The following is a 12453-nucleotide window of genomic DNA, read 5'->3' on the forward strand; positions in this document are numbered from 1 at the left end:
CGTGTGATTGATTGTTTGAGATTGTTTAACTCATCTCCCATGAAGACTGAAATATGCTTAGCCTCATTCTTAGTCTCAAATCACAACCCTTATCAGTATGACTATTTACTGACCATTATGAAGTTGAGATCCAAGATGTTTCTCATTAAGCAACCCTCCGAGATGTTTTGTTTGACTTGGTTGCACTGCACACCTGGGAGATCTGCCTTAATAAATACCTGATGTGTAGTGCCAGTTAATTCCCCTATAAAATAACTCCCTTCCTTCTTCCTGTGAGCACGGCTGGTGTTTATCAAACGAGGTAACGTCCTGTCATGTGACCCTGGTTTCTCCCAGAGCCCACCTGTGTGGACTTTTCTCTTAATCCATGCAGCCCTTTTACTCTGCTTTGAATACTTAGACTACTGAGTGTAACTAATTCTCCCACACAAGGATATTGTCTTCCCCTATCTCTTTCTTTGTCCTTCTCTTTCAAGGCGCCCATTCACTGAATTCATTAGTAGGCAGTGTGGTGTGAGAGAGAGAAAAGCTTTCCAATTAAAGGACTTAATAGGCTATTACCATCATCTTAAATCCAACATTTGTTTTTTCTCACATTGTGAAACCAGATAATGATTATTTATCAGATCAGTGTGAACTTTTAAAACCCTTTCTGAAGTTTCTAACTTATAATTAGTGTTTTGAATGTGATGTATTCCCTATTTTGACCTACGAGTGTACTGTGAAGACATGCCAAAGTATGTTTTTAATGCAAAATAGGATAATAAAGCTAGTACAAATCATCCCATGTAATAGTCATAGGTCTGTGTAACATTTCCTACAATGATAAATAGTGTTTAATGTGTACCACCCCCAGTTTTATCATTCAAAACACGTAAATTTAACAATTGTTGTTTCTAGTGGGGTTGAACTAAATGTGTTAAACAGGCTCTTTTCCCTCCACACACATGCTGCACAGACACTGCAGATGACCAGGGGGGCTGTGGAGGCAGATAGTCCCCTGGGACGGTCAAGCAGGCCCCAGCAGGGCCTTTTCTCAGAGTAGACACCCATTTGGTGCCTCCCTCCCTCCTCTCCTCGAACCCCCCTGACCGCCAACCTGGAGGGGTCAGCTGTGCTAAAGGAGCCCTGGTCCAGAGCCGGGAGCGTAAATCAGGGGCCATCGCGGGAACCCTGCCTTGCCCAGGGTCCCAGCCCGGCCTGGCACCATCACTCCTGGCTCTGACGTAGAGCAGGCTACCACTGAGGTGGGTTCCCACTGACCCAGACCGGGACACGTGGGCAACCCGGGACCCCCTGAATGATCCATCATCACCAGGGACCAGCCAGAGGGAAAGCAGCCTATCTACCAGGTTTGGCTTTCATTTGTTTTAGTTTTTAATATTTAATTTCCATTCAGTTCATGAATTGAAGATACCACATATGTCAACATTATTTATACTTTTAATGAATACATTTCAACGTATTACCAATTGGAAAGCAATTGACCCCAGCCCATGCTACCTATACACCATCAGAATTGTCTGATTGAGTTGTGTACTAGCAGTTCAATAAACTCTGACAAACTCTAATCTCATAAAAACTTATGATGGATATCAGCCAATCAACTTTGTCATTTTTGTTGCAACAGCACTATGCTATGCTAGCTTAAAATGGTTGACGTGTCCTCCTTGCCACTCCCTCATAACAGCACCTGGAATTGTGACAGGTAAATCTAATTTGCAGAGACAAGTCTTTGCTTCCCGAGGCAGTAGACTTTATTGCAATTGCCTTCACCCTTCGCTTTTTGCCCGTGTAGTAGTTTACGTCTCCCCCTGAGGCCTGACTCTAATAGACAGGGTCATAAAATGGTTGTGTTACTGTTTTCAAACCAGTGACACCAGTTGTTCACCTTCCTCACAGGGCCTTTTGTAAGGCCTGACAGGTCGTCTATTCCAGACAGGGACATTTGTAGAAGTCAACCTTGAGTCGTCTCCACATTCAATAAGGAGCTTTCAGCACTTAAAAAATTCATGGGAAAAATGGCCGCTTGGATGGTTGTTTTGATTTAGTTGCATATTTTAAAGTTATCCTGTTTGTTGATGTACTGAAATATTTCAATAAAACCTCCTAAAACATTCAAATGTTTACTAATTTATCGGAAAAACAACACATTGGGAAAAGACGTTCGTTCACTGTTTGTTTGGGCTATCACCAACAATGTTTTTCGTGCCATTACTCTTACATGTTTTTGTAATAACAGATATTTTGACAGGTCCTGGGGTTGAAGGTAGGACAAGAGGACCTTCACGTTGACACATACAGCCGAGACAGAAATAGAAACACACGGCCATGATGGGGTTAGGACATGTCATTCTGAGAACCACCAACATCTTTCACCCTGTCTTCTGGCCCTAAGCCATCCACAATAATTAGAAAAGACAGGCTAATAAGTCAAATTGATAACGAAGTAAGTGAACTGTGATACACCCTGTATGTGAGTTAAGACAATCGAGTTTGACCACCTCTATTAACAAACACTTTATATTACACAAATTGAGTGATTATCCCCTGTTGCTATAACACTGACATTTTGGTATGGTGAGAAATGAAATAAAAAGTATTGGATTTAATAATTACCGTATTGAAGAATTGATGAAAGGCAGTGTCATAGGGAAATAATGAAGCCATGTGTCATCATTCTGTCAACGCTGTACTTCACATCAACAGAACATTTGCACATACTGCCCTCACGTGGTACCACTAGTACTACATTTAGTGTTCCGTTTCAAAATCAAAACGCAGCACGTTTTTAAACCTATATTGCAGATGTGTATTCAAAGGTAGCATGCAAAACAAAAACATTACAAGCAATATTTCATCAAATGTGTATTTTTATTAACAGACACCCAAGCCTTTTGGGGGGAAATAATGCTAATCACAAAACTGCCCCAATGCACCTTGAGAAAACATATTCTTTATTCTGTCTTGACTTCTTGTACTTCTGACCTCACATACAAGACATTTTATTTTCAGACAAAACAGACACACTCCATCACTTCATATCATATAGTTCTAGTGATGGCCACTAAATGCAAGAGTCTAATCTAAAACCCAACTCTTCTTGAATTAAACTGCCAAGAGACCGAAGTGATGCTGCTCATTTAGAAACAACCTCTCAAGCAGTAATGAAATCACACTAGTTTACAACAATGTTAATTGACACCCTCTTCAACTGCAGGCATATGGGGCGTTCAGGCTTTTGTTCCAGACCTGATTAAACTTATCAAGGTATTGAACAGACAACACATTTTAATAGATGAGTTAGTGCTGGAACCAAAGCCTGCACTGGCTGTTACTCTCTAGAGCCAGGGTCGATGACTGCTGAGTTTTGCTGGTCAGTCCCGTCCAGCCTTGAGTTTCTCCTCCACCGTGTGGTCCCCCTTGGATCCTCCCATGCAGGGTGGGCTCTTGGCTATGCTGGGGTTGCTGCCCCACTGCAGGGGTGTCTTGGCCTGGATGGCCAGCGCGTGGACACAGGTCTTCAGCTCCTCGGCTAGGGTCTCGTTGACAAGGCGGTGGCGCTGTAGCAGGGAGAGGCCGTCGAAGCGTGGGCTTACCACCAGGACTCTGAAGTGGGACTCGGATCCAGGGGGCACGGCGTGCATGTGGCTCTCATTGTGGACTTCCAGGTGTTCTGGCTCCAACTGCTGGGTGAGCTTGGTCCGTATGGCCCCCTCCATGGGCCGGTTGGGATCAGGAGCCATGTGGGGTCTGAAGTGGGCTAAGGGCCTGGTGAAGGCGAGGGTGGTGGAGATTGGACAGGCACAGCGGAGAATACTGGGCAGCATTCAGTAGATTGGGGAAGGCGACGACTGTAGAAAGCCTGAAATGAAGAAGTGGTCTCTCTTCAGGTTCAGAAGTTACAATCTTAGAAAAAAAAGGTGCTATCTAGAACCCAAAAGGGTTATTTGGCTGTCCCGTCTGTGGAAAGGGTTCTACATGGAACCAAAAAGGGCACTACCTGGAACCGAAAAGGGTTATCCTATGGGGAAAGCCGAATAACCCTTTTGGAACCATTTTTTTCTAACTGTAGCTTGCATCCAGTAGCTCGCTATCTGCTGTTAAGCTAGCTATTTTACAGCACTCTGCTTTACATAGCTACAGTATCTGTTAGTTATAGCTACAATACCTATGTTCTTTAGATACATGAAAATGCAATGCTGCGCAACGGCGTTTGCTAATTTCTTTCACAACATACTATAACTAGCTACGTTAGCTAGCTAACGTTATCAAACTGGCTAGCTAGCTTCTTGCAGTAATCACAGCAATATTGACTGCATTTCGTAGCCTCGAATAGTACCTTAGCTAGTTTGGGTTGTTATTAATAAATGATCAAAGCTGTAATAACCCAAAGTGAGTTGTAATACATGTATTAGCTACCTACCTTTTCACAGTGTCCTCAGTTTTCCAACGTACACAGGAAGTGCTGCCTGCTTTGGACTGTCTGGGACTTGTAGTCTTTGTTTGAATTGTAGTCTTTGTAGACGGCCTGGGACTCATATTTCAGCAGTAAATTGTAGTCTTTGTAGGCTAGTAAATCTAGTACTGGTGGAGGTTTGTTGCAAAGTAATTTTTTTTCAAAATGAGCTATCATGCCTGTTGGTGAAATTACGTTGAACCAACGTGGAATAAGACGTTGGATTGACATCTGTGCCCAGTGGGATGCTGTTCCGGCCCCCAATTCGGCCCCCAAGAAATCCATTATATCATTGATGATCAATTCGGTAAATTAAATAATTACAAGGGTTTCATCATTAGGACAGTAGTTTATTTTTCTTTGCTATCCATTGCAGTTCTGAAAATGTCAATTGCACAACAGTGCAAATAAATAAACATAGACAAAAGATAAGAAAAAATCTCACACACAAACTTTATAACAGAATCATGACGTTGTAACATTTAAGTATTCTTCATAACCAGTAGTATTTATTTTGATGTATTTACTTATATTCCATTCTCATTTACAAAATACACAAAATCAAAGACAACATATAATAGTATTCTGTCATTTACACTTCAGTTTTTTTGTCCTTTGTATTTTATTTATGGTTCCACATGTATAGAGTATTGTAATTCCTAATACTATGATCTATACTTACATACAAACAACTACAGATTCTACAGCACAGTACAATGACAGTGATAAATTCTCTGTTACATGAATTAATCACAATGTATTCTTATTGACAAAAGCCTCAAAGACCTCGGGGTAGTTTTAGAAGTAAATATAAGCTATTCAGTCCCATTTAGTAGAAGCCAACACACAGCATTTCAGTGGAAAAGGCCCAGCATATAATGTGCTTAATTTCCCAATAGTGTTTTGGGGAGAGATAAAAGACAAATAATCAAACATTTATTGCTATAATTACGTTTTTGCACTCATGATTGACCGTTGACCGAGCAACAAGTTAAGAATACAAAAAAACCCTGTAACAGAATTGAAAATATGCAACTACAGGTACTAGAAATAATTTTGACGTAAAATATCCTGAACTGGTTCACTGAGAGAGTAAATAGATAGTTAAGCATTTCACAGCGTTCCATGTTGTACTATACAACAATAATATTGACATCCTTGTTTATCATTTCATGGGCGGTATAATTAGGACAACATAGAGATAGGATATGGAAACACAGATCAGACACATGCTGCAATGCTGAGCCTGATTCTTCAATAACAAATGGAATCTTTTAAGATTACTCTGCTTCTTAGAGGAATTGTTAACAAATGTACTTTCCGACAGACTGGCCATCCACGTCCCAGATCAGTTTATAAAAACTGCTCCCCCTACTACAGGAATATTTTCAAGGGGTCAAAGGTTATAAAGACCTATAATATTTATTAATGATCTATGTTATATTTCATGTATTTTAATTTACATATTTAAATCTATATTCCAGTTATTTTTTATGACATAGTATAAACTTAAGACATACAAAAATATTTGGCAATAATAAATTAGATAAGTTACTCATGGCACACTTATAGATCGGCGGTCACTAAACCATCAGTGAAAGGTTTGGGTGTGTAGACTAATGCATGTCAATTGTGTGGAATATGCTAGTTTATGGTCATGTAAACATAAAGTAAAGTGAGAGGTTGCTATGTCAATAAATAGTCAACTGTGACAACTGTAAATCAATGTATACTGATTATTTTGTGTGCTGTTCACAACTGCATGCATGACTCATTTGGTACCAATTAATCATTTGGCTAATGTCTTAAAGTGGTCACTTGTAAGCAGTTGTTGTGTGTACGTCAACTGCTTGACCTTCTGTTACTCTTCATGTGCTAGCTACTGATATATTTTATGTCACAAAGGTTTTGGTCTTTTGAAGAATGCAAGGCATTAACAACTGTGCATGTACAGCTAGGTACATTTAGTGCAATGGATTGGTCTCTATCTAGAATTCTGTTAAGTCTACATATGGCTGCTATCCTAAAAAATGGCAGTTTATGATCATTTCCTTTGTTGCTGAATCAGTGCTTGTGGCTTTTCTCTGTTTGTTTCTTTGTAACATGCAATTGTGAACATACCACACTTGATCAATGTGCTAGCTATAAGGGAAATGTGAAATGTTTTTTGGTACCAAACCAATGTACAGGAAATCTATGGATCAGATGCCCTTTGCAGTGTGTTTAGTCCTAGTCTATCATGTATGATAAAAACCTCAGCGGAGGTGTGTAACATGTTAAATGTACCCATATATCATGAGGTTCTAAGCTTCAAGGGTGGAAATCAAAGGAAAGTTATACTACTTCTATTTCAATGCTCGGTGAAATGTTTCCCATAAGCATCCAATAGCATCCAATAATGTTCTCCTTCTCATTGAGTTTTAATTCTCATTTTGATCATCCGATCAATAAAGCAGCTTTTACTTATATCGCCACATCAGTTAATCCTACTCCAAGTATCGAATAAAACAACTAATAAACAAGCTATCAAGAATCCACAAAAGAATAATCAATATTACAGGTCAAAGTTCAATATTGCACAGGCAAACAAGCACATTCTCACACCCATATCAAAATTATACTCAGAATAAGATATGGGCTATGACGTACATGTTAATATTTAATGACAGTGCATATATGTGCTTACCATTATAGTCTCTCTTGAAACACATATATTGCGCCCAAAAGTAAATATATCTAAATATCTTTAAAACTCAAAACAAATATCAAATGAAATCTACTGAAAATATATCACATTGTTGCAATGTTTCACTGAAGTTTAGTGTATCCTTTCCATACCTTTGTGTATTATTTTCAACTTCATTATTTTGAAGATTTTCGCTCCACTTTGAACATCTAGTTCCTGTATCAAAATATCACAAAAAATGAAAACGTATGTTTCAGTTGTGCACATTAAAATGGTTTTATGTGTTTATGGGATGCGAGAATGTTCCAGAAATCCAAGGTCAATGTTAGAACAGCCAAATTATATCAAAGGCAGTGTGATTTCTCTCCTAAAAGGACATGGATATAACATCTAACATCTGACCTATTGATGTACAGTAACATAACACACTTCAATGCCATTTTCATACTGTGTTCTACCTTTCTAGCAAACTGTCCATGAATTCACTTACATACTTAGTTACATTCATACCACTTTCCAAAAACACATTTTGTAAGAGCAAAAGATAATGCTATGACAGATGGAACAAAGAAGGCAGGATATATGAAGCAAGAATGACGATTGAACTGTGGGATTTTAAACATTTGTTTAAAACGTGACAATAGTAATACCTATTGTAACAAGTTGTGACAATAGTCATATTTGCATCAGCCAACATTTGTATTTAAATGTGGAATGTTTGGACAAAAGTGTTGTTCTACAATGTACACGGCGAACAATATGGGCTGAACAAATTTCAACATTGTCAGAAATGGAGATTGAAGGATTGATTCGAGTGACCGTTTACGATTGATTGAGATAGAATGGCTAGAAAGAATGTTTTAAAGGGAAAAAGCTCAACAGATCACGTTTGTCAACAGTCTCATTCAAACCATAATGAAAGTAAATCTGGAATGTTCTAAAATTTATAAAATGGCAGTTATTTTGTACATAAAATAGACACAAGACCTTGGAAGGTATGATAATGAGGAGGCCTTGGTTTAACGAAATGTTTTGGTTTACCTATTAAGTCAAAAATGGTTCAAATCAAGGCATAACGCATTATTTTTGACTGACGTTCTCCCATAACAATGTAGATGGGAAGTGAGCTGAGCTTATCGGAGAAATTGATCTGAATACAGATCGGATGGCTAGTGGTCATTTCTATTACGGGCTATTGGCATGGCTCATTAACTAGACCCCATGTCCCTACCCCATAACCCCATAAATCTGTCTTCATTTTGGGGACCTGCATCTAAACTAGTTCCTCAACCCTCCTAAACACATACACTCAGTGATTAAGATTGCACTGAACAAGCATTAAAGTTGGAACAGCTTCTGTTGGTCTAGGGGCAGAGTTTGGTTGCACTTCCCTTTCTCTACCAACTCACAGCATATTCATGGGGATCAATGTCAAGCAGAGGCAGCACAGTTCCACAGATCTTAGTAGTATAGAGATGTGTCTATCTAAACAGTACATCCAATATCAGGCAATCCACAATATTTACAACTTAGTAGATCTGTGCAGCATCTGCATTGAACTAATTCCTGTGAATAGGCTGGGACTTCAATGGGGCATACAGGGCAGAGTTGAGGGGTTTCTTGGGCTGCTTGTTGTTCACAGTGTGGCTTACTCATTCCGACCCCCCACGTCGCCCCCTAGGGGTGTGGCCACATTATTGCAGCACCTGGCCCCGTGTCTCCGGCAGCTTGAACGCCAGGAAGCTGCCCGCTGCAAGCGCCCCGGAGGCAAAAAGGATGGGCACAGCCTTGGTAATGCCCACGAAAGAGGTGAAGATGCTGATGCCCAACACGGCTGCCAGCTTACAGAGGGCGTTTAGAAAGCCAAACGCTGTGCATCTGGGAGGAGAGAGGAAGATCAGTCAGTTCCATAATGACCTCTATTCAAACAGTCTCAGATTGAACTCATAATGTAACACCTGCAGGAGGACTGTTCAGCCAGATAGGGAGCGCTACTACTTTTTCTGAAATTGGAAAATAATATTTAATCATGGTCAGATATTATTAAGCAATGAGGTATGGGGGGTGTGGTATATTGACCATTTACCACAAACCCCTGAGGTGTCTTATTGCTTTTATAAACTGGTTACCGACATAATTAGAGCAGTAAAAATAAATATTTTGTCATACCCATGGTATACGGTCTGATATACCACGGCTGTCAGCCAATCAGCATTCAGGGCTAGAACTCCGTTGATAATAATGAACAGCCAGTCTGCTATGATGAGATCTCAGAGTTTTGAAATGGCCAGACATTTTTCAGTCAACCCAGTTTACTGGGATATACAGGATTTTTTAGTATAGGTTGGTTGAGGCAGTGCAGTGTTCACTCAGCCATGGGGTGGCAGTAAGGATTCCCACCCAGTCTCACACACCACTACCACCGATGCTCTTACACAGTACTACTTCCTCCATTTGCCTCCATCTAGTGTAGCCAATCACATCAAGGCACCACTTTTGCCAGTAAACCCTGGAAGCTACAACCTTCCACAGTGCCAAGGTTTTGGTGTGGCTCTCTGGTTGGGGTTTCCTACCTCTTGTCAGAGGGGTAGAGCTCCACCGTCAGCACGTCCAGGGCGTTCCAGGAGGCGATGCTGATGCCCCCGAACAGACAGAGCAGAGCGATCATGGCCGACTCGCTGTTGCCGAACGACAGGAAGAAACAGCTGACACAAGAGATCACACTGGAGCCCGCTGGAGAGCGATAGGGGAGGAGGGAAAGGGTGGGAGATATGGGGTAAGGAGGGGTAGAGATGGAGGGAGAAAGGGGAGAAAGAGAGAAGAAGAGAGGGAAAATGAGTGAATCTATGAATATGTCATCTAATATGCCTGCTATTCTTGCTGAATCCATTTTGGCCGTTGTAAGACAGGAAATTCTGCCCAATCTACCATAGGTTAAGCAGACAACATTTTGTTTTCTTAAGGTTGCTGATCTCTATGTGTCGAAGACATGCACCAACAGTACGGTGCAAAATCAAATGACACCATTGTAGCCATGACGACACTGTGCCTCTCCTCGCTCTATTACCCAGCATCCTCAGCCGTCCAATCTTGTCCATGAGCAGCGCCGACACAATGTTGCCAGGCAACACGGCCAGGGTGCCCAGGAAGCTGACAAAGTAAATCATGTAGGCACTGTTCTCGTCGCTGAAGTCGCTAAGCATGCAGCCCTCCTTGTTGTGCAGGAAGGTGCTGTTGACCAGTTTGCTGTTGATCAGCCTGTACTTGAACAGATCTGCAGGGGAGAGAAGGAGGGGAGAGAGAGGAGAAGGGGGGGGGGGTGTATTGATGAGAATTGTGGTTAAATAGATTCAATGTAGGGATAGACTTTAATGCATTCTGTACTGCTCGGATCTTTAATGTCAGCTATTTCATATGAACACAGTACCATAAACCACAGTCATTCTAACGGATGAACGACAGAATATGAACTGGGGCCTAAGGTTCACATATCTAGGGCCTATTCAATGAGTTACACAATAAAATACACTCATAATACTGAATCCTTTATTCTACTGTACATAAGAGAACGGTTTGTCCATACTGTCCAAGCCTAACCTCCAATCTCTAGGATTTGCTCTGCTGTAATTCTCAGCATAAATCCATCATGTGGTTGGTCCCATAGTGGGTTAACATGCTGCACTATGGCAACAATCTAGCAGCTTCCAGCTCTTAGTGGGAAATCACAGAGGGATTAAGACCTAAAGCAAAAACAGTGAAATTAGTTTCTAATTCAAATTCAAATGAGTAGCTCCTGCATGGCATTGATAGCAGCAGAGTGATTGCTTGACTAGTCTAATGACGGACAAACACCTAACAGAACGAGAGGGAGGCGTTTAGATAGTCCCTATCGTACGCCCTGATAACGTCTTGAGAGAAAGAGAGAGAGAAAGAGAAAGAGAGAGAGAGAGAGAGAGAGAGAGAGAGAGAGAGAGAGAGAGAGAGAGAGAGAGAGAGAGAGAGAGAGGCTAAGCCATTATAGGCTTGTGTTTGGCTGATAGTAGCTTTCTATCGTTGAGTGTGTAATGTCAGAGATGAAATTGGATTCTGCCGATGGATCGAGAGGACTTCAAGCTCATCAATATTACCCATATTTTGTCATCAGCCATACAGATTAATCATCTTCTTGTGCAGGCTGCTTTTTGTTCTGGAAAAATCTATCATTCAGTTTGAGATGACTGACAGTTATGTAATTTGCAGGCTGAAGTAAAATAGGATTGGGGCTGTGTTGCTAGGATACCTCTCTCTGTCTGCATTGCTACATTATGTTACAGGGCAAGGGAGTAGAGTGACGGTAATTGAGCCATTTTGTCTTGTATGAAGCATATAATTGGAGCTGATTCTCTGCTCTGTTTCTGTAAGAGAGGTTGAACACCTTAGTAAGAAATGCATAAGATCTATATGAACAACATGAGACATTTCTAGCTCCTTAGACAAAATATGGTATACAATTGTATTTTATCTGTCAATCAAACACAGAAGCCACTAACACGATTGAGATTACAGTACTTAGATGAGTTAATGAATGAAAACCCCTTATAAGCAAAATAATACATCCACAACTTATAATTCCAACAAACACTGATACAACCGACCTGTGTTGTAGAAGAGGGTGGCGATGAAGGTGCAGTTCTTGAAGAAGGTGTTGCTGGAGGTGATGTCTTCAAAGTAGCACTCCTCAAACAGAGAATCCTCGAACACCATGGACTTCATCTTCAGATTCATAAACCTGACAGAGAGACAGAGAGAGAGGCGGAGAGAGAGAGAGAGAGAGTGTGAGAGAGAGAGAGAGAACGAGTTTGTTTTAACATCAGAATGACCGATTGACCCTTGACCTATTTACTGTGTGAATGGCTTGGTACCCTGCTGTGTTCCCATGACAACGCTGATGAGGGAAGAGGGAAGGGGGACCTACTTGTTGTTGAAGTACTCTCCGTTGCGGTGCACCTGGTTCTCCAGGGTGAAGTTGAAGGTGACGTGCTCCACCTTCTCCTTGATGAAGACCTTGGTGCGCGAGGAGTACTCCTGCTTCTGGAGGTACTTGATCATGTCAGGGAACCACACCGTCAGCCCGTAGTAACTGAGGGAGAGAAGGGAGATGGATGTTAAGACAGACGTAGGGATCCATGATGATACACTTAACATAACCCACTTAGAAGGGATAGGACACTAACTACATCATCCATATCAGTAATGTAAAACTACATTCTCACTTGAGTCAGACAACCTCTAATCAAAATGTATTGGTCGCATACACAGATTTGCAGGT

General features: G+C 41.0%; 2 protein-coding genes across 2 annotated transcripts in view; both read right to left on the minus strand.

Annotated features, from left to right (window-relative positions):
- Positions 1–2855: 2855 nt before the first annotated feature.
- On the minus strand, positions 2856–4540 carry bola1 (bolA family member 1). The gene is made up of 2 exons (XM_071397541.1): positions 4427–4540; positions 2856–3865 (listed from the first exon to the last, which is right to left on the minus strand). Exon 2 carries the CDS (start codon positions 3828–3830, stop codon positions 3378–3380), a length of 453 nt encoding a protein of 150 aa, XP_071253642.1. The 5' UTR covers positions 3831–3865; positions 4427–4540; the 3' UTR covers positions 2856–3377.
- Positions 4541–4788: 248 nt separating this feature from the next.
- The window catches only part of LOC139573739 (synaptic vesicle glycoprotein 2A-like), a 55005-nt gene continuing 47340 nt past the window's right edge, over positions 4789–12453 (minus strand). The window contains exons 9-13 of the mRNA XM_071397540.1: positions 12100–12264; positions 11780–11913; positions 10213–10419; positions 9719–9878; positions 4789–9023 (exon numbers count right to left, since the gene is read on the minus strand). Coding sequence (XP_071253641.1) covers positions 8840–9023; positions 9719–9878; positions 10213–10419; positions 11780–11913; positions 12100–12264 — 850 coding nt within the window. The 3' untranslated portion in view covers positions 4789–8839. The remainder of the gene's footprint in view (positions 9024–9718; positions 9879–10212; positions 10420–11779; positions 11914–12099; positions 12265–12453) is intronic.

The sequence above is a fragment of the Salvelinus alpinus genome, chromosome 4 (genome assembly GCF_045679555.1).
Source record: "Salvelinus alpinus chromosome 4, SLU_Salpinus.1, whole genome shotgun sequence".
Lineage (NCBI taxonomy): Eukaryota > Metazoa > Chordata > Actinopteri > Salmoniformes > Salmonidae > Salvelinus > Salvelinus alpinus.